Source organism: Malurus melanocephalus, unplaced genomic scaffold, assembly GCF_030028575.1.
Source record: "Malurus melanocephalus ecotype Western Australia unplaced genomic scaffold, MMel_1.1 scaffold_14, whole genome shotgun sequence".
In the NCBI taxonomy this organism is placed as follows: domain Eukaryota; kingdom Metazoa; phylum Chordata; class Aves; order Passeriformes; family Maluridae; genus Malurus; species Malurus melanocephalus.
This window is the reverse complement of record NW_026623246.1, coordinates 77,204-99,648: the sequence shown is the minus strand read 5'-3', so window position 1 is coordinate 99,648 and position 22,445 is coordinate 77,204. Positions and strand designations below refer to the sequence as shown.

Genomic DNA, 22,445 nt, shown 5'->3' with positions numbered 1-22,445 from the left:
TTTCCCAGGTTTTCATTTCATTAGACACAACTAAGTAAAATGATGGTAGATTATCATAGTCAAAGTCCATTTGGTATCAACTCCAAAACTACTTTGATAAAGAATGGCAATTGAAAGACCTGAATATGAAGAAACCAAACAAAATATTACAGAACTTAACTTTTATTTATTTAACAATTGGAGATTATGCTCTTTATCTTGACAGTCATGATACTCACTACTTGAGAGAAATTGTGGTATGCATAAATACCAGCTTTTTCCATACCAGCAAAGTACAGACTATAGTAACAATACCAGATTTAGTAATCATTCAGTGTAGGGGTAGTGAACTACAACTTATTATAAAATGGCATTTAGTTATGTCTGTGCCAATGCAGCATATACCACCATTATATTACCAAAAAACACCAAGGACTGTTATGTTTGGAAAACCAAAATGCTATGGTTTAGATCTTTTCTTAAAAGCTGTGTATCCCTCTTCAGTCAAGAAATTAGTTAATTTTCTGTCTGCTAACAGAACATGTTTGTAGAAACTATATTGACTGAAACAGTTCAGTCAGGTCCTATGGGTTTATATTTTGAAATTGCCACATACTGGAGGGTAAGTAACAAGGCTGAGCTTCAYCATGTCTTGCTTTTTTTGTACCTATACCCTGATCACTATCTGTAAATCAAAAGYGTACCAATGCTTCTCACTGAACAACACTTTGTACCTTACAAGTTTAATATACATCTTAGATTTGGCAACTTTCTAGATTGAGGGAGGAGAACCTAGAGGTCTTAATTTCTGTACCAGGTTAATATGAATAAAAAGATAAAACAGTTTGGGGCTGTTAARCCTAAAGAGAAGACCAGGAGGAAATCTGATTACAATGTTTAAATATGTAAATTGCTCTTGCAGAGAGAAAATTAATTATCTGTTTATCCAGATAGAATAAAACCCCAAAGTTCTTTGAAATAAAGAAGATTATTACAAAAATTAAGTGAGGGTAATGAGGTGSAACACCAGAGTGCCTGGAAACAGCTGTGCTGTTGATAGCAAGTCATTAGTAACCAGATAGAACRGCAAGAATGTGCCAAAGATTGGCATTCTCCAGTGATCAGGTCTTGTGATTCGATGATGCTATCAAATGGTTATAGTAGAAAAGGAAAAGCAGAATGAGACATCTAATGTTCYGCTTAACTACTGAGAATGTATCAGAAAATTCTCAGATCTGTCAAAAATTATACTGTCCCTAGATGTTTCTGATAAAAGTGGTAACTCTGTAACTTCAGAATTGACCAAATTTTAAAAATAAGAAATAAGCATAATAATTTCTCTAAATAATTAAGTAATTTTTTAACAATAATGTACAGTATGTTACCAAAAAAACCATTCAACTTACAGTGTTGGGGGAAGCCCACTCCACAGTGACTTAATTCCCTCTATTCGAATAATTTTCACAAATGCATCCTAAAAACACAACCAGGCAAAGATCAATAATTAACTACTAACTTTTGTAGATAGTAATATATTTTAGCTGGCAGAACACAAAATTAATGTCTTTATTTATTTATTTAGAAACATAAAGTACATTCCTAAAATGGCTTATCATTGTAAGATCCCAATTTTGTAACTGCTCCCACAAGCCATCACATTTAATCATGCAAATAGTTCCACTGAGCTGAACAGAATAACTTATGTGATTGAAATTAAGAATTTCCTTCCATCTTTAAAAGACCGTAGTAGTAAGTGTTTATCAGTGAGTGACAGCCCTGTGAATAAATATTTTCWTAAGTAATATGGCACTCCAGCAACTTGTGGAAACTTCCCAAAAATAATCCATTAGAATCTTTTTGCAATATGTAGTGAAGTTTCTAGCCATGAAATAGCAATGAATTCTCAATGACTCTTCAATWCTTGCTTTCTCTGACAATGTGACTACATATAAGCAATGTATACACACTATACCATACACAAGCTTGCAATTATTATTACAGCTGTCCTCTATACTCCCAGAAGATTGACAGCAGAGGAGCACTAAACCTGGAAGATCATTCAACTGAAATCACCATCAAAACCACAAACTCTGTAATACCAGGATAGCTAATTTTCTTAAAACATCTGGGGAAAGAGGTTGAGATTTGATGTATTAAAATACACCTAAGATCAGACATTATCACAGGGCCTCAAAAGACACAGTCTGGCAGACCACAAAAAGGTAGAAGAGGAAGAAAAAGGCAAATAGCTTTAGAGGAGACAGCCTAGATGGACTAATTCTCTGAGGTAAAAAGTTGAAAGGGAAAAACAAAGAAATGGTCTACTGTAAAAAACCCGACTAGCTTTGAAACGAAGCCAAGAACCCCTAAAGACCATAACATGGTTTGGCAAAAAATACACTTGTATACTAGCTATTTAATATGCTTATAATGCAGCTTCAAGAAATTTACAAAGCAGGATGGTACATATAAAAGACTGGGCTCTTTTAAAAAAAAGGAAGCCAATAAAATTTTATGACAGTCATTCTTTAAGAATAACCTTGTTACCACAAAAATGGGCATAAATTCATGTCAAACARAACACCAAGTAAATTTCTAAAATTACACAGTAAAGCTAATGGAAAACACACTTGTAAAATTATTCAATAAAAAAAAAAAACCTTGTAAAATTGCTGAAGACACCTTTTACATTAACATCTCATTCTCAAGAATTTAATTCTGAAAAATTAAATTAAACCTTCTTGATCGTAGGTTTAATTTAATGGCAGAGTCAAACAAAATCTTGAYTGATGAACCAGTATGACAGTCCTTGCCAGCCAAGTTTGTTTCAAGTGTCTGGGAAAAAGCTAATCCTACAAGTTTCAATGGATAGAGAACTTGACAGTGAACTGAACTTTAAACACTATCTGCACCATTAGCTCAGCTCAGGAGAATACTGGAAGATCTGTGGGCCGAAGAGCTGTAACCAGGTAAGAGAAAATTATTACCTGCAATCGGCAACTACTGCCAATATAGCTCAAGGGGGGAAAATAAAATCATAAAGCCAGTAACCTGTGAGGAGAGCTGTGCAGCTGCCTCCCTGTTCATCTCTAGAAAGGAGTATGTATTTTATTGCAGACAGTTGAAGACACCATCAATCACCATATAAATTACCCAGTCTAACCACATGAAGACCCTCTCAAACGAGAACAGATTTCAGTAGAACAAAAAAAMMCAAAAAACCTTACAAGWATGCTACTTTAAAATGTACAGTTTAATATACATGTAAAATATTCTTACCAATGTCCCTTTGAARTGCCCAGGTTTTTTATACCAGGCTTTGCTGTCCCCATTTTCACAAACACATATATGATCCATAAGGCCATTGGAGTATACAAAACACTTTCCTAATAAAATGGTGTATAAGAACATAGTTAATGCTTCTAAGAGTGTTTTTATGCAGCAGCAATTTCAAATTGGATGAAATGGCAATACAGATTTATCTCTGGTTAGACACAGAGAAGCAAAATTATCTTGGTAAGTCAGTAATAACAAATTAGGTCAAAGACAAGAAGGTACAAATGTACCACACAGACCGCCCGACTAAATGGAACTGCCTTCACAAGACTCCAAGAGATGTTTATGTTATACTACCATCTGCTGAAAGCTAAAATTAACACAAGACCTGAATGTCAGTATTGTATGTAACTGTGAACATCTTTGAGACTTTTAAATCTTTTATTAAGTAGTCTTGGCATCCACTACAAGTGGAGGTATTATATTTTAGGCTGGACTGTATTTAATATAGATCATCCCCTCTGCTTGTTTTTCATTTCTTCTGCCTCAAGTACTTACAACCTGCTTGATAAAATATTATTTCCATTATAAAAACATACTCTGAGCTTCACATTTGCAGATTTCTGAAGGCTTTAGAATTACTAAAAATCAGGCTAGAAGGCACAAAGTATTTTTCCTAATTTAATTTGCAAGTGTGACTGCAAATATATCCACATTCAACATGCAAAATCAGTCATCTTCTTTCCTTTTAAATCTCATTTATTAGGTACAAGTAAATAGTAGGAACGATTAGCACATCTTTGAGAGCACAATATCTTCATCTATTTASAACCCAAGTGGCAAGTGACTTAGGTAAGACTTCTCCACTGGAGAAAAAAAATCCACCTCCTCTGGATTCTGGAGGAAATGAACTTTGACATAGCATCCTGACTACATAAACCCTCTGATGAMATATTTATTAATTTAGTAATAGCTTTTCATTGTTTAACTCAAGTCGGTATTAATTGCACCATCTTCCATAATGARCTTATTAAGACAGACAGAAGAAGCAAAGCCTGTTTAAAATGGTATGGATGTATCGGATTTTTCCTACTGTGTCTGTTTAGTACTTATCCCCCCATCAACYCCCACTTACACTGGAAAAACCAACTGCTGGGACACAAACACAAACATTCTGCACCTCAGTAAGCATTATGACAACTATCAGCTAAATACAAGAGCAAAAAGCAAACTGTGTCCCCAGTTACACTTCACGTTTGTTTACCTTTATGGAATGGATTGCGCTGGGCTTGCAGTCGAGTTTTGATAACATCAAGAGGAGTTACTAAAATGAAACAGAAGTGTTTTAGGAACACCCTACATATCCTGAAAATGCAGAAGTTTACAGATGAACTTCTACAACCTTTTTTTGTTTCCAGAGGGGGAAAAAAAGACCAGTTTTTATAAYGTTATCAGGCAGAGACAAAAGGGATGTTAGCAGAGACAATGTTATCAGAAACAAAGGAGAATGACACACCCTGTATGGTTTGCGAGACATCAAATGTAGGTTTTCTAATTTGCTAACAGCCTCATAGGCATGAAGTATTACAGACACACAAAGCTCATCCCAAAACCATTGTGTCACATTGTCTGAAATCGCTAATACTTGTATTATGTTCCACTGCTAACCTTTTATAAGTAGCACACCATAAAGCATACAAAATCAGATTCTGGCCTCCAGCATACAGAATAGTACAGCACTCTTCATGTGTTTATTCTTTKGCAATAAACTGACCATAACACAACAGTCAAAACAAGAATGTCAAATTCATTATGTACTTATTGTCTTTACTGCATGTAGACAATACCTAAAACTTTGGGATTCTTGGAAAGTAAATGAAGGTTTAGTGAACATTTCACTGCTTCCACTACAGCCCTTGCAACTATCACAGGCCTAGACATGCTGAACAGGCTGGGCAGCTGGACAACCCTCCTGATTCTATCAGCTGACAGCTCAATTCAGTTGCCTGCATACAAGCAGCTGTGCCCTCTGAGTTTCCARGGTACCAAAATACCCACACAGTTGACAGAAATGATACAGGACCTACAGCCTTACTTACCAAGAGTTGCTAAAGTCCAAAGTCAAACACTATAGTCAGTGTCTTGCTGAAAACACTCCTATGCACAGGCAGTGCAGSCACAGCTCTCTAGTGCTGCCTGTCAGTTCACTAACAGGTGGTTGAATATTTGGCTCTCAGTTCAGTATCTAAATGTAGGGTTCTAAATGTGACTCCTGCAGTTCAATTGAATTGCATAAATTTATAAAGTTTATAAATTTATTATGATTTTATTATTTAAATTTATAAAATGCTTAAATCTGCCATCTAGTAACATTTCAGCCACTCACACATCCTGTAGCTCGTCACAGTCCAGCACTTCAGAAAGGAGCCAGTCTCCTATACCTTGTAAATACTATCACCCGTCCTAGAATTGTATGTACATACAATTGAAACCCATCCTGGGAATTCCACAGGCCTGATGTACAGGACACACAGTGAAACAGAACAAAAAGATTACGAATTTGACAGGTTCCTGGTGAGATCCTATTTTGTAAAGATTTGGAGATTTTGTGGGAAGAAATTGTGCTTAGAAAATTGCGCATTTCCCTGCAGCTTAATCTACATTGAAACCAAAGTCACAACCAAAGAGTATCTTAAAACAAAATGTAACAGAAACACAAAGTATGAGCTAATAGCTTGGAGAATTCCAAGAGACATGAAGTGCTAAATGCAACCAAACAATGCCTCCTTGGGTACACATGGGGAAGGAGGTCCTGAGTGATGTGACTGAACATGAAGCAGAAGATGAATTTCATCTACTATTCAGAAGTTTAATAGAGTAACAAAAAGGTGTCCTTAAAAGTAATGTTTAGGGAAAGAAAGAAAGAAACCAAACCAAACTCAGAAATKAAAATCTTTGATGGAGTAAGATATCACAGCAGAATAAATTCTTACTAAAGTGGTAACATGAAGGGGATGCCTCACAGGGACCAGCCTTGCAGAATTACTGTCTTTTACTGAAAAGCAGACTTTTATCTACAAGATTTTCTAAGCAACAGGAAATATGGAAATTATTTTTATTAATAATTTTGGTTTCTTCTTGATATAAAGCAATTAATTACTAAACCAAGTGAAAAAAAAATCTCAGAAATTAGAAGTTAGTAAATATTATTCTTATTTTCAGAAATGGTTAGAGATTATCAAGAGACAGAAGAGATTAAAATTAACCATGCTTTTTAAAAGACAAAAAAGAAAAGAAAACCATAACTTTGTTGAACACATTAGTGGAAACATAAATCAGCAGACATCATGCCAAGTCAAACTGAAGAGCAATCACTTTGTAAAAATTCTCTCTGTGGCCAGCTTCATAGCTTGTCTTACCAAATAATGATGTAATTATAGCTCCACAACAAGAGGCTATTGCTTGCTGAACAATGGTTAGTTTCTGTAAGTTGGTATCACTCATTTCAGCCACAGCTTTATCCGCGGAGAAGAAAAACCTGTTAAGGAACAGAAAAACATATTGTAAGACTATGCTCAAAACTTGCAGAAAGAAATCAAGGGAAAAATAAATTTTCATTACTTAAGTTATATAGAGGCAGCAATAATAGTTTTCTACTTATACACAGGCATCTCAGTAATTTTTGGGAGTATTTGAGCCATGTTTTGCTCTTTAGGTTTTCTAAAGACAGTAAATCTTCAAAAACCTTCTTACGTGAATTACAACATTTATATGTTCTTGCAAACCACATTAAATATTTAAAATGCATTACCTTTAGTTGCAACCAAATGTTTATGAACATGCAAATAATCCTTACAAAGATTATTCCCAGCCTGTGGCCCACAAACTGAAGCCCTGCAGAATAATTCACTCAGCCCTTCTCTTGCTCCCTTTTCTCCTGAGAGAACCCAGAAAGGTCTCTCTCAATTTTGGTTGATCCAACAGGCACAGCGTGCTAGTGATGACKATGTACCCTGGCATGCTCCTCGTGTAAYAGACAGGGACTAACCAGTAATAATRCTACCARCAAATATTAACTCCTTGGACAAATCCTGCCCTGCGGCTGCATAGGCATGGCCACCGTAATTCAGGAATGCAGTCAAAATATCTGCAACTAACCAGGACAAGAGTAAACAACAAAAATAAAAATATTTTGGAAAATAAAATCCCCAACTAGAGGTATCTCTTTCAAAATGGACTACTGTGCATCCCTAACTTCATTAGCTGACATTGACCTAAGCTTTTCACTGGCTTTACAAGAATGTCTTATTATTTAACTCTTAAGTTAAAGATAAGTAAGATTAAGCTGCACAAACCAACTCTGTCCTCTCAGGTGCTAACAACTGCAACGAGGGGGCGGGATATTGTCTCTTTCATGAATCTTTAACTTAGCAGTGGACTGCTGCAGAACTGCGTACATACCGCTATCGGTAGCGCCCCGGCCGCGCTCGCCGGGGGCAAAGGTCCCCGCAATCGCACCACGGTCCCTGAAGCGTGGCGAGGACGGAAGGACACTGGTGCACCTACCCCGCCTCCCGAGCCAAGGCCGCCGAGCTCCTTGCCCAGGGCCTGCTTCCCTTGACTCCTTCCCTTCCCCCTTCCCTGSCTTCCCCTGTGCCCGCCCCTCGGCGGGAGGGGCCGGCCCGCGCGGGCCGTTGGTGAGGGCGCAGGAGCCGSCGCGGCGGAGGCGGGAAGGCGGGCATGGAGTGCTGATCGGGGCTGCCGGCGGAGCGGAGCGGAGCGCGATGTGACTCTGCGGGAAGATGAAGCCGAGCGCTGCTGAGCCCGCCGACAAAGGAGCGCGTCCCGGTAAGCTGCGGGGGACTGTGAGCAGATCGSGGGAGCTGCCGGCGTTCAGGCCTTTCTTAGCCGGTGCCGCCAGCCCGATGGGGACTGTGAGGCGCCGCAGCCCGCCCTGTGCCGGCTTTGGGCCCCAGCCGCGCTCGGGCCGGCGCTGGGACCGGGGAACAGCTGGAAGGGCCTTTGTAAGGTTCGGGGAGTTAAAAGTAAAAAGGTGACCCTGGTGTGTGGGGAATCGCCGGACCCCTGAATTGCGAGCTGCTCCTCCGGGCAGGGCTTCGCTGGTATTTGCGTGGAAGGCTCCTTAGGCCCAGGGTGTGAGGACACAGCCACTTTGCTAGAGAGACTCTTCACTGGTATTGCAGTCCTGCTAACTCGCTCCAAACTTTCAATTAGCCATGAGAACTTTATTGTGAACTTTCAATTAGCCATGAGAACTTTATTGTGCATGCTCCAGTACTGCATCCAGGGTTCAGTGTGTTAATTTTCAAACTGCCCTGGCATGTGTATGCTTGGTAAAACACCATATTTGATCCCTGATCATCCACAGAATTTTCCTAGCATACTTGCTTATCATCCATCTTTTCTGTTTAGATTCGGGATTAGATGCACCAACCTGTGCCTCCCCATTTTCTTACTTCTCTTGGGTTTTTTATCTTCCAGATCCCTCAAAGTTGACTAATGTTCCTGCCTCACTTAGTGTGCTCATAAACTTTACTTAGAAAATTTTGCAGCATGAGCAATGGTTCTGCTCCCTTTCCTATCTAAGATTGTTTCAGGGAGGAAGGGAATACCTAACAGAGGGACTGTTTTACATGTTGCCTTTCTGTTTCCAGAAGAGGCCTGTTCACTTCCTGTAGCAGCTCTCATTGTCATGAGCTTCTCCAGAAGAGGGGCAACTAGGAGCAAATCAGTGAGGAAGAAAAAACAGGGTAAAGCCAATATGTGCAATTGTGCTTCGAGCAACGTGGTCTAGTGCAAGGTGTCCCTGCCTGTGGCAGGGAAGTTGAAACCAGATGATCTCTAAGGTCCCTTCCAGCCCAAGCCATTCTATGAYTTTATGGAAGCTTGCTACATCCATTCCTGTAATTTAGGCATTTTCTTTTTTGAAAATAAAACCAAAATCCAGTTCTGTTGAATTTTTTTTTTCAGCAGATGGAATACAAGCAAAAACAGAAAAGATTAGATCTTCCCTGAAAAATGTGAAAAAAGACATAGGAAAAACAGAGAAACTCAAATTTAAGCCGCTCACCGGGAAGGTGTTTTACCTCGATATCCCATCAAATGTGATCTCTGAAAAGTTAGGAAAGGACCTCAAAGAGCTGGGAGGGGTAAGTTAATAAGAGACCTCTATGAATCTAGAAGGAAATCTGCACCTCTGGAATGCCTTTTTTGTGTTCTTTGTGACTGCATTTTAATTTTTTTTGTACTTTACCTGAGACCTTTATTTTTCTATGTTTGTGTTAATGTTTACTACAAACAATGAGCTTATCAACAAATTATTCTGTATTTTTTCAAGAGAAGCTGCTTTGCTGATTATAACAAAAGTTCTTGTTAGGAAGTTTTGTTTTCAGTTGATTATTCACTTGGTTTAAAATCTTATCCAAATTTATTAGGTTTCTTTGTTTGAGGTGATTTTTCTTCTGCTGCTTCAGACTATATTGACATATTTACATGTTACAACTAATGGTGTTCAGCCAGATCTGAAAGAGATTAAAGGAAGGCTTTTGCATATGTTTACTGTAAGTCAGTTTTGGACAGAGTATCTTAGTGTTTTTGAATACTTTCACTTAAATAAAAAATTTTATAAGCATCTTATTGTTTTCCTAATTCTCCCTTCTGCATGGAAGTAACTCTGATACAAGCAAGTACAGRAGACAACAGTACTGCAAGCAATGCAATTAAAAGTGCTAAACACCTTTTAAGCACAGAGGCAAAAGGGATCTGCTTAAATTGCTATCTGTTCTGAACGTTGCTTTGACAATACTTCTTTGACCTTAGAGGGACACACGGCAGCTTTATGAAACTGGTGCTTGTAAATCAAGGTGAAATTACAGTAGCAGTAAGGAATAGCAATAACGTGGTTTTGCGTTAAGTACATTGTTTTACGTTTAACATCAAGTGCCTGCTGTCATTTCTCTTCTTTTCTAAACCAGAATTTTAGGAATTCATATGTGGAAAAGTAAGGTTAAAAATCAAAGACTGAAAAAGAAGGTATTTTTGCTTTTTCTGAGGAATAAATGTGTCCATCTGAGGTGCTCAAGATCAATTACCACGTTTTGTTGTGTGTGGAGTGCACTCAGAATTGCCTGTCTCTGAAAGTCCTGTTTCTGTAAAAGACGCATAGAGCAGAATTTGAAGGCACAGTTTTTGAAAGGCACAGTTTCAAGCTGTGTCATTTGTGCTTTCCACACTGATTAGTGGAAAAGAGGAAAATACTTCAGACTATACAAAGTAACATGAAATATCAAGGCAAATAGCTGATAATCACACTGTAGTTGGCAATGAAAGACTGAAAGAGCAAAATGGAAGAAAGTGAACACCAAATAACCACATATTTATATTGCTGAGTATGAGAMTATTAATCTACTTAAGACTTTATTTTTTTGAGAAGTGTTATGAATACTAGGTGTGAAACATGGTAGGTGTGAAACATGGTAGCTATACTGAAATTTTAGTTTTTCTGCTGGTTCTAAACCTAATGTATTTATAGCTTCTTGCAAGCACCTGCTTTTAAGGTGAACACTTCTGTGTAATTTGTGTTACAGAAAATTATAGACAGTTGTTTTCTTTGAATTAGTCTGTTACTCCTTAATGCAGTGCTTGCACTCTTTATATTTGGAAAGTATTAGAGGTAGATAGTAAAAAAATTCCAATAATCAAAACAAAACAAAGMTCTTTTGATAAAGATTACAAAATTAAGAAATTGAAATCAGCATTTGTGATTGGTAAAACGCTACAACGTAATTGTCATTGTCATGCAGTTATTTAGAAAATATTTTCTTGTTAATTCAGTGTTTTTGAACTTAATTGTTTTAGAAGTTTTATCACTTTCTTTTAAAATATTCAATATAAAATTGAACTACTAATCTATTGTCCTGAAATAATTATTTGCTTTATATCTTTTAGAGAGTGGAGAGTTTTCTTAGTAAAGATATYAACTATCTGGTGACTAATAAAAAGGAGGCAAAATTTGCACCAGCTCTTGGCCACATTTCTCCTGTTCCTAGTCCTGAATCTGTGCCTAATGGAGGAAATGGTTCACCTCATCCTAGCAACCGAAAAGATCGGCATGATGGAAGTTCATTCAAGATAGTAGATGCAGTAAGTTTCCTAGTAATAATACTGCAAATCAGGTTTAACTTATGAGMTATGCTCTTACAGTTTTTCTCCTATTTTGTTTCCTAAAGGTGGCAGCAGTTTCTTGAGTGAATAAGGGTTTTTAAACTTATTCAGGCTAACTTGTTAACTAACCCAAACTAATTCAGCATTTTTTTTGAAACTAATTTTAAAAAGGAGCCATTTTTGCAAATAGGCAGGGTACATTAAAATCTGTTCTAGTGTAGCATGTGTGACTTACAACATTGATTTCATATTTGACAGCTGGATCAGGCATGTGTTGGCATCCAGTGATTCTCTAGCAACACAGCCTATTAAAATCTGGCTGATGTGTTGTTCATGCTGATATCCACAGAAACACTCTTTGATACTAGTAGGAAATAATTAAAATTGAGCATTATGAATATAAAGCTTTCCTGAGCTCACTCTTAGGGGATAACATTATTTGCAAGAGTTTGTATTTGAATTTATTCAGGTTTATGTGAAGTTTCTTACATGGGCAAGTCTTATGTCCTTTCAAAATACAGTTGAAAATAATTAGCTGCACTGTATATATGGTACTTACTTAGAAACGTGATGGAGCCAGGCTGCAGTCTGGTCTTTGCATTGCATAGTTAAGAACACCTCATTTTGCAAATAACCTCGATAGGTAAAGGCAGCTCATTATGAATTAGCAGCAAAAAGTTAAAAAAGGACCTGCACTGTTGACACAAAAGCAGGGGATAAGACAGAGGCTATGACTATATTAATGACTGTTAGCTTAWTTTTCACAAGCCCTGCTGATGAAAGCTGATCTTCTGGTGCATGCTGCTGGGTCTTATTCCCACTATGTGTCCCACCACTTAAGTCTTATTCCCACCATGTGTTGTTCCAGCATTAACATTGCAGTAGCCTGCTTTGGCTGAAAAAGATTACTTCTTGGGTTATTTTGGTTCTGAGGTTTTCCCCCTTACACTGTATCAACCATGACTGTAAAAAAGAGGCATACTACTAAACAACTAGCAGTACTGTGAGCAAAAGGACACCATCATAACTAACAAATGTATTTGTTAAGAGCATTTTAAATTGGCTCACTTTGCCGCAAATGTGTTTCTGTTTTAATGTAGGTGCGTATGAGCAGAGGAAAATCCTTGGTTGAAAAAGCAATTAAAGAACAGGTAAGTCAAAAAAATAACAAATTAGTGCTTCAGAACCTTTGGTGGTTTGTTCTAGAAAACAAGCAGTAGTAAAAGTGTCATTAGTGGTTTTAGAGAGAAGTCAGTCATGGAATGCTCAGGCAGAAGTTGAGGGATTGTCCTAAGTAAAAGTGTCAGCTATGTTTTCCGGGTACTTTCTGAAGAATTCAARGTCTCTGGAGTCTTAGGATGAGTATTAAAATTTGTCAGGTTTGCTAATATAACTAGCATTTGAGAGGTGCTCATGAAGTTATTGTATAAATTCACTGTCCTCAAATTTTACTATAAAATGTAACTGTGAGGAACAGTTTTGGCTTTCTGAAGGTTTAAATATGTTCTTTTGATGATTAGGTACTGTAATAGAGAGTAGTCTAGGAGAGTGGTACTCTTTTGGCTAGAAGCAAAGCGTCTGCGTTTTAATMTCAGTTTTCATACTATATGTTACAATGTATTTGCAATTATTTTAAGTAATCTACTATGGATTGCTTAAGATTATTAATATGATTTATTGCTTGCAGGACTTAATTCCCTCTGGTAGTATACTGTCCAATGCTTTGAGCTGGGGAGTGAAGATACTTCATATTGATGGTAAATATTTTTGTTGGATAAAGCCTGACTTGAACTTCTTGTAACATGCATTTAACTATTGTTTTGTTGAAATCAAAATACTAAAAATTAATTTTTCTTTTTGCCAGATGTTAAGAGTTGCATTGAACAAAAGAAAAGGGAGCTCTATTTAATCAAAAGAGCAGGCAGTTCTTCTAAAGATGTGGTAAGTGGCCCTTTGCCATTTGTGAAAATGTGATTTGTTTCATTAACTAAGAAAACAGTAAGTACTAAAGTACTAAGTACTGCCTACTATGAAGCTGCAGATTTTATTTTAATGAAGGTGTTGCTCATTTTCAGTTTTTCAGACTGGTATGTTTTGTGAGTTGATTTAAAAAACCATCTTTGAAAAATAYGAAGTATTTGCTGTATATTTCAACGTTATTTAAAAATCAGTTTAATAGCAGGATTGATTCCATAATGTGTAGACCTTGCAAAGGATATCTAAGAATTAGAAGTGCTGAACTGTCTTGGAATTTCCATTCTGCCTACCTCAAAAGTAATCAGTAATAAAATGTATTGGGGTTTTAGTATGATGTAGATGGCAGCTAAGTTGCTTTGTATAATTTTCCCTGTAACACAGTGACTAGAAACTTTCATTTTGATGAGCTATTTGGAAAAATCATACTTACATTTCCTGGAGAAGTTGTGTGTGCGGGGAATCTGCAACTGTTCCTTCATAAAGAACAAGCATAAAGCATCTTTAAGCTTTTCTAAGAATTTGCAGTTGGTGTGTTTCTCAGGTTTTTAGTCTATGATAATAGTGAGACATTAAAGCTCGTAGTTCCGGTGTGCTCCATCTGCAGCTGCTCTGTAATTTAAACACGTGAAGTTGCACAAATGTCTAATTTAGTCATTGGACCCTGATAAGTAAATGGAAGCAAACTGCCCCGTGTATGTTATGTTATTTTGGAATACAATACTGGCTAGTTATTAAGGCCTTATGAAATTCTCTGCCAAATCATCACTGTGTTCATGAATAGGAGGTGAGATGTTTTTGCAAATAGTACAAAATAAGTTTGTACCTTTACCAGAATCAGTTATAATTTACAGCTGATGTTTGAATGTAAACTTAACTTTTTTTCTGAAGACAAAATATTTCTTTCAATTTTAATCTTCATTGCTAAAAATAATGAAGACCTAGCCTGTGCAAATCCATTAAAATGAAAAGATGTGTTTTCATTGGAGATACTTGCTCTTCTGCAGGTTTGGTGGCATTTTGCAACTTGCAGTTAATTAGGATGTATAAAGTTYTGTGAAAATGTTATCTGTATTAAACACTGAACTTTCAACCATGGCAAGGTATTTTCAGGGTGGAGAGAGTAAGTGTATGAATGTACCTTTCTGGGTTTCTTTGATTAGGTTTGCTTTTAGAAAAAAATAATTGAGGCATCTGGAGGAGAACACTTCTTCAGTTTAGGAATAARTATTTATTTGGGAAACATGTTACTTTATTTCAAAGTACTAAYGAGCTTAGTTTCCTGCAAAATTCATCATGACTGTATGAAGTCATGATTAGTGCAGGGAGGCTGTCATATCGTAAATTATCTACAACTAAATCTTTACCTAAAGTGCAAAATAATACTCATGGGGATTTTATGCCATCTCTCTTTTTTTCAATAGGGAAAACACGTTACTGCTCAAAAGTCAAACAGTAAGTACTTTAATAATTGTAGAGGTKTCTGTCTTGGCTTATTTTCTGAATGCTTAAAAATGTGCTGCAGTTCTCATGTGGTCACATATGGTGCTGTGCTCTAATTTGCATGCCCAAGAAAAGCATGTAGAAGAACTCTGTGGAGATCAAGACTTTGTCAAAACCTGTACATAATGAGCTCTAAAATGAAGTCTACTTGTTTWATAAGCTACTGGAGTAACTTGATAAATGATGARAAGTAATTSTTTATTAATTTCCTTTTCTTCYCCCTTGAGCAGGTAGACTGAAAAGTCCGTTTATCAGGGTGGAGGACAGGAGTCGGTAAGTGTTCTCTTCATGCATTCAGTAATGTGATTCTCAAACTGAGTAATTCAGAATTACTTGAGGAAGTGTGTCCTTATCTCAATTTCTTTCAGCTTCCTGCCCTGTTATAGTAACATGCAAATGTATTAAGCCACCGAATGAGATTGAGCAARTAGTAGTATAGCAGGGAGTACTTGCAGTAGGTGATGGAAGTGGAAAGTTARTGGGTAACTCCAGTTGGTAGATCATGACAGTGGGTTCTTCAGGTTACTTCCTGCCGAGGGCTATATGAATGAAAGGGAAACCTGAACCTTTACAGCTTTTCTTAGATCCAAATCCTGTAGCCCAAAAGGCCTGTAAAACTTTGCATACTAAATTCCATTCCTATAGTCTCAACTCCTTCACATTCATCTCCTGCTGAGGCCCTTTAGATGTAAGGGAAGATTTTAGTTAAAATAATTAATTGAAATTAGGTTTAATTTCCTGTTCAGTCGTTTCTTTTTAAAAGGAAAAGTTGCAAGCTATTAATCTGATTTCAGTATCCACAATAGCATGAAATCTGATATTTTCAGCCTTGAAAAATTTCACCTCTTTTTATTCCTGTAATCAGTCAGTCTTRGTTGTGGAAGAAAATGCCAGTTAGCCAGAAGATGAAAGAACAGTGAATTGTGAAAAAAGTTCTGGTTCTGCACAGCATGATTTTCRCCTTTAAGCTGCTAACTAACTTCTGAGTTATGATGTTATTTATAAGCGCTAAATTCTTTGACCTGATTGTCTGACACTTTTCTGAATTGAAAAAAGAGATATAAACCTGGTTGTACACTGTGAGTAGGTGCAATAGGTGTGAGGGACATGAGGATAGTAGGGTGAATTGAACCAACACAGTTGTACGGACAAGAAATTTGACTTCAAAATGTAATGGACTACTARACACTTAAAGGGCTTCTAAMTATTTATGTTATGTWTTTTTTTMATGTTTATGCAATGAAAGTAACAGTTCAGAAACAGAACAARATGCTTAGCTGTGGCTATTATGTTCTCCAGACTTGCTCTTGTAATTTTTCCTGGTTAGCTTATAATAGTAATGTGGGGGRAAAAGACTGAACTCTGCCATCAGTGTTTCACTCAAATGATTATTCAATATGTGAACATTTGCCATGCCCTATTTTAAAAGTTCTTAATTATGTTCCAAGCGCTGATATGGTTGCTAGTTTTGGTATCTCTCAAAGTACAATGGTGTACAGGAAGTACAGGAATGGTGTACTCTCAAAGTACAGGAAGACTATTTCTTTGAAAAATGAAAGGATCAGGTTTTATATTTTGAATGCCTAATTGGTTAAATTCATTTTTTTAAAAAAAGAAAACAGTAAAATGAAAAAGCATTGGATGTTGGCTGCTTCTGTAGCTACTTCTCAGGAGCACAAATTGTCCAAATTGTTGTTAGGGTTGTTGGTTACCCAGCTCACAACAACTAGGAGGCACACAAGTCATATYTCAGGGAATGTGTAAGACAGTTAYGGAAACKGAAGGAAAGTATCAAGGAAGGAATGAATGSCTTATGCTAAGATACATATCTGCTTATCATTCTGTGTATGTCATATGTGAAWGAGAAACACTTTTTCAAGATTTTGGACCTGTGTAATGTATGCAATGAARTACTTTTTCCATTTTTGATGGTTCTCATGCACTTATTTTGTCTTACTACAGSCAGTACCGGCCATTTTATCTGCAGTTACTGAGTTTTCCCTTTCTGAACTACTGTGTTCCAAAGCCATATAGTCCATTTGAGGTGGATAAGAAGTATSCTGCTGGTCCAAAGCAAACTCAGTCTAAGCAAAGGTTTGTTGAAAACTTGTTATTGAGGTGTAGATAGAGGAGGGGATTTTTCTYTAAATTATTTCATAAGTAATTGTGTTCTAAAACAATTGCTTTTCTTCTAATTTTCTGTGTTATTTAATACTACTAGCCATATCTCAGCTGATGTATTTACTGCACTCTTGGTGTCTGTCTATTTCTGTGTACCCTCTTTATCCCGTGTTTAGAAATTTGTTTGGGCATACAGATGCATACATCCAAAAATGTGGACTTTTCCATTCACTGTGGGTCAGCTTAAGGTATTTCTTTCCTTTCTGCCACTGGTTTCTTCTTTGTGCTCATCTTGGATGCTATTCAGTAAGTATTTCATATGAAGTGGGTTTCTTAAGACTTCTTGTGTTTGTCCATATAGTGCTGAAGTAGGAACCAAAATTTTTTAAAGCAATGATACTCAATCACTGAGCATAATCATTGTTGATAGTGTGTATTGTTGATAAATTTTTAGAAATTAGACTGCTAATACTGCTTTAACTCTTCAGAGATGAAAAGTGGATGCCAGCTTCCCAGTAGAATTRCAGTTCATTTTACAGCAAGTGTTTATGTGACAGTTTGGCATTCAGGCTCTATTTSAGCACTACAGATGCAGTTAGAACTTCAGCAAATCAATTGTGTGATTTGGAACTATGTAAGAGTTAATTAACTGTTTTTTGTGAATCAGTGTGGGTTTTAAGCTAGGTAGAAACAAATTTTTATTTCATTGGCTTCTAAAATTGATTCATGTGAGAGAATATTTAAGCGAAAGTTTGCTTTGCTATATGTGGAACTTTATGTATTTAGTAAGTTGCTGCTTTTCTGTTCTTGAGCCTGAGGACTTAACTTAGCTGTGATACATGTTTTCTTCATAAAATGGCTTCTCCACAGTTCTGTCCAGTCTTGGCCTTAATACGGTGCTGGAAGTTTCAGCTGATGTTGCTGTGGTGCTTTTTTTTTTTTAATTGCAATGAAGGTAGCAGTATGAAAAAGCAAAAAACATWCATTGCAAGTGTTACTGCTGTATTAATAAGGCAATTTTTGAGGAGGTTGGAAAGGCCCATTCTTTTTAAGGCATTAAAAAACAAAGAGGCATTTTTTGTTTAGATGGATTAAGGCTTATGATGCATTAAAGATTTCAGGAGTTATGTTGGAATAAATATTCCTAATTAATATTTCAGGTGGGCACATACCAAAGAGATGTTTAGGTGGGAAATTGTTTCATACTCAGCAGGTGAATGTGAACAATGTCAGTTTTGGGAGGGAGAGAGACCTGTGAAAAAAGCTTGTTGAAGCAGAGTTGTTAGTTCTACTTGCTTCTGCATTGTGCAAGACCTACAGACTTATTCAGATAATAGATTATCCATTCTATTGCTTATATCCTGCTTTACTGATTCTCTGTGAGTTTCATTGTTTTCCAGAGGGAAGGTGTGAAGGCTGATTAACAGTAGCACACATTAGGGTTCCCTGTCCTGGGGAGCCCAAGGAATGCTGGGGCAGGTGTTAACAGTACATTGCTATGCTTTATAAGCTAGAGAATTTTCAAGACAGATTTTTTTGATGTATAGTCCTGAGCTTACATCCCTGCAGACACTTGGTAAAATCCTTCAGTGTGATTTTTGGCTAAACAGGGAGATGGCACTATTCCTTTAAAGTAAAAAGAGACTGATGACTTTGCTTTACTGCTGGCATATCAACCTTAGGTGGTTTAATACTGGATTGCAACAAGCAGTAGCTCTCCCCAGATGAGGACTCTGAAGATCATGGAGCAGCTTTTGAAAACCTTTTCATATTTTAATCTCCAGGAAGAACTTTAGGTTCACTTTTTTTTGCATTCCTATTTAGYCTGTACCTAGAAAAATAGGACAAAATGGCATTTTGTCAGCATATTCAAAATCTATGTATAACCAACAAATAAGGCTGTTACTTTTGCTAAAGAATGAGAAGTCATCTCTTAGACCAGGTGTGTCTTTTCCAAGCTTCAAAAATATTGACAGTGGGTGTTCAAACACTTTTCTTTTTCCGTTTCTGGTTTGGCTCTTATCATCTGTTCCCAGAGATTTGTAAATGTCCTTTGATTTTTATTTGTTTAGCAATTTTGTATTATTTATTCTGAGTTAGTGATAKTAGTACATCTGTATTAACCTGGATGTTATATGCTTACATACAATTCCACTGGATCTGCCTGTCTTAACAGCAAATTTGCAGTTTCTGCATTTTGTTTGTTTGATTTTAAATCTGTGCAGAACTTTTCCCTTTTTCTAAGCTAACATTATTGACTAAAATAATATTAGTAGTTTAAAGGAAAATAAAGGTTTGGTTTGGGTTTCTATTTTTCAAGTGAATAAGAATGAACATACTACGAGAGGCAAGTTGAGTGCTCAGATCTGTATTTAAGGCTTATTAATATTCTCTTAACAGAAACAAAATAAACAGTGACAAGGTCTGTGGAATGCCCGCTCAGTTTCCTCAGAAGGACAAAAAAAGGAGAGGATATTGTGAATGTTGTGGAAAGAAATACGAAGATCTGCAAACAGTATGTGAAATGTCAAGTATATGTTTTGATACTATTGTATCTTAAGTGTGGTATCACTATAAAAGTGTGGTATCATATATTTCTTTATAATGTTTTMTTTTCAAGTATTTTTCTGAATAACCAGAAATGGGTGGTTTTTTTCCATGTTAGAAGCAGCAGTTAAGAGTTAAAACCTATCTATAATAGCTGAAGGCACTAATAATTCAGGTCTTGGAGATGCTGGTAGTAAATTAATGATATTTGATCCTTGTACTGCTGACTTGTATATTGTAAGTATTAGATTTGTTTCATGTTTTTTTCTTTATTGYAGCATCTTGAAAGTGAACGGCACCGAAATTTTGCACAAAGCACACAGTATAAAGTTGTTGATGATATAATCTCAAAGTTAGTTTATGAGTTTGTTGCGTACAAAGGCGATGATATAGGAAAAATAAAAAGGTGAGTTACATGTTGTAAATTTTAAAAACTGTGAGTCAACACATTGAGCATAAAGATAGTTCTGAAATTCTTGATCTGAATAGAACAGGATAAGTTCATGTTTTAAAGTCTGAAATAAATARTGGAAATTTGCAATGCAGCTGTACCTGGCAAATAAGTTCTGTAAAGCAGAACTTAGAAACAAAACTCAGAATTGCAGATAACATCAGAGAAGGATGAGATAGAATGTTGCCAGAAGTTGTCCTACCTATCTTCAGCTTCTGGAAAGCAGTGTCTACTGGACTGAAATATTGATAACAGGAAGACAGCAATGACTGAACATCTTGCTCTGAATGCCTTCTATAATTTTCAGTAGTCTAAAGAGAGCAAATCAGTCAATCTGACCTCCTTACCTGTGAAAAAGCTTCCTCCCTCTGCTCTAAACCTTTYAGCTTCTATGCTCCTTGTGCAGGACAAAGAAAGGAAATGTTCCTTTCTTCTTCATTGCTCAAGAGCTTGAAAGGGTAAGAAAGACTGGTTTGGTGTCTTGGACTGTAGGCACCAGGGTCTTTGTGTCATAAAACAGTAACACTATTCAAGGGTGCTCTGATTTTTTGCAAATGAATCTGGACATAAGGAATAACTTCCTTGCTTATTAAAAAATAAAAGGCAAGTAATGAAGAAATAAAGTATTCTTAGTGAAATCAAAGGAAATGCAAATGAAATCAAACAACTGATAGCCTAATGAAAACAAGTCTGTATTTCTTTCGTGATTTCAAAATATTTAGAATCGTTAGGCTTGAAATCCTGCCAAGAAAATCCTGTTAATTTTTTGTGTATATATTATAGAATATTTGTAAGTATTTATAGTCATTGCATTATATTCAATAACTTCTTTTSTTCTTAATGTCACTGTAAATSGAGATTTACTGAAATACTAGACTASTTTTTGTGTTTTTCAAACAATTTTATGAGCTGTAGAAATCAGYAAGAAAACATTAAAATTGACAATAAGGCACTCTGCTCCTGTAGAAATAGTGTKTTACTACTCTAAATATGTCTTTCCTTTTGTGTTTCCACCCTAAATAAATCTTTTGTTGAAGAGTAAAAAAACAAAAACTTCTTTATCAGTTCAGTTGCTTTTCTAGAATCAGTTCTATGGAGTTACATTGCATGGGGTTTTTTATGTTTGTTAATATTTTTAAATAATTTCATTGTAGGACAAAATGTAGCACAGGATATTTTTCTCCTATTATTGGAAAGATAACCAAACCAGATGAGCTGAAAGAGCGACTGAAAAAGCAGCGCATTTCTTTGAAGACTTATTCGTGGAAGGATACTGCAATGCAGGCACTCAAACTRGATCGTCAGCCTGCAGAAGTACAACCAAATTCTGTGCCAATACCTACCTGTGTTTCTGCACCTGTCTGTTCAGTTCTTCATTGCCACCCGTCACAACCTTCAGAACTAAAAAATAAGTTCAGAATTAATAATGAAAATATTAAGACTGATTGCTCCTGTGCTGTGAAGTTAAGAGAGACTGTTGTATCATCAAATTCCTTTCAACCACCCCTTCAGAAAATTGACAAAGTGTGCRCAGAGAACTTGTCTCGAGCTTCTGAGCCATTCAGCAAGGAAATACTGGAACCAGATGCAAGTAAAAAGAATGTACGGTGTTTTCAGGAAGAAAGGCATACTTTATATTCTCAAACCCAAGTTACAGATTTTAATGAAAGAGATAAAAACTTATTGCAACAAAAACGAAAATTAAATAATTCAGTGGTTCTACCAGCTAAGTGTTTGAAAAAAACAGATGCCAATCCTACGTTTGTCAAGAAACATCATGATTTGTGTGATAATCATCAACAAATGCAGCACAATGTCTTTCTGGAGGCTGAGGTATCTGATACTGCTGTGAACAAAGAACTTGATGCATCAGCTGCCAGCACTGCCCACAGTTCACCATCTGGAAAGCTGCACAGAAAAGTGAAGCTTAACTTGGGAAGGAATAAAAGAGAAACCCGGAAACAGAATATGGAGTTATGTGTAAAGAATACAGATGGACTGTCTGTCCTTGAAGAGAAGAGAAGCACTTGTAGTTCACCACTGCAGGCCCTATTGGAATTATTTCAGACAAGTGAAAGAAACTCAGAACTTGGAGGTTTTTCAAGTTACACTGAGAATAAATATTCAGTGGGCATAAATGATAGATGTGAAGGGCAGAATACAAATGTTATATGGTCATTATTTTCCTCTTCATCCTCATCCCAGTTTTTTGGATTTTAATACTGGTTTATTTGTGATTTTATATTTTGTAATTTTTGTTATTAGTGATTTTTAAATTGACTTGAAAATTTAAGGATCTATTGATGAAGACTTCAACTGCTGTATTATATGTACAGGTTGTTTGGTTTTCAAGTTTTGTAAGGCAAAAGCCTCAGTATATGTAAATACAAAAAATAAAACTCAAGTTTGG

At 36.4% G+C, this 22,445-nt stretch overlaps 2 protein-coding genes across 5 annotated transcripts in view; one reads left to right on the top strand and one right to left on the bottom strand.

The window, feature by feature from the left end:
* Nucleotides 1-7,895, bottom strand: part of SLC25A40 (solute carrier family 25 member 40) — a 17,325-nt gene extending 9,430 nt beyond the window's left edge. For 2 of the 4 annotated variants that reach the window (XR_008966441.1, XM_057383056.1), the window contains exons 1-5: nucleotides 7,717-7,885; nucleotides 6,675-6,793; nucleotides 4,520-4,579; nucleotides 3,259-3,365; nucleotides 1,386-1,453 (exon numbers count right to left, since the gene is read on the bottom strand). Coding sequence is in view for 3 of the 4 variants with exons in the window: in XM_057383056.1 (XP_057239039.1) it covers nucleotides 1,386-1,453; nucleotides 3,259-3,365; nucleotides 4,520-4,579; nucleotides 6,675-6,759 (320 nt within the window). In the remaining variant the exon portion in view is untranslated. Of the gene's footprint in view, nucleotides 1-1,385; nucleotides 1,454-3,258; nucleotides 3,366-4,519; nucleotides 4,580-6,674; nucleotides 6,794-7,066; nucleotides 7,129-7,716 lie in introns of those variants that run through there. The other 2 variants (XM_057383078.1, XM_057383068.1) reach the window with 2 other exon arrangements.
* Nucleotides 7,887-22,445, top strand: DBF4 (DBF4 zinc finger). The gene is made up of 12 exons (XM_057383092.1): nucleotides 7,887-8,103; nucleotides 9,247-9,425; nucleotides 11,224-11,418; nucleotides 12,540-12,590; nucleotides 13,127-13,196; nucleotides 13,304-13,380; nucleotides 14,838-14,868; nucleotides 15,144-15,189; nucleotides 16,879-17,010; nucleotides 19,438-19,552; nucleotides 19,863-19,990; nucleotides 21,190-22,445. Exons 1-12 carry the CDS (start codon nucleotides 8,058-8,060, stop codon nucleotides 22,253-22,255), a joined length of 2,136 nt encoding a protein of 711 aa, XP_057239075.1. The 5' UTR covers nucleotides 7,887-8,057; the 3' UTR covers nucleotides 22,256-22,445.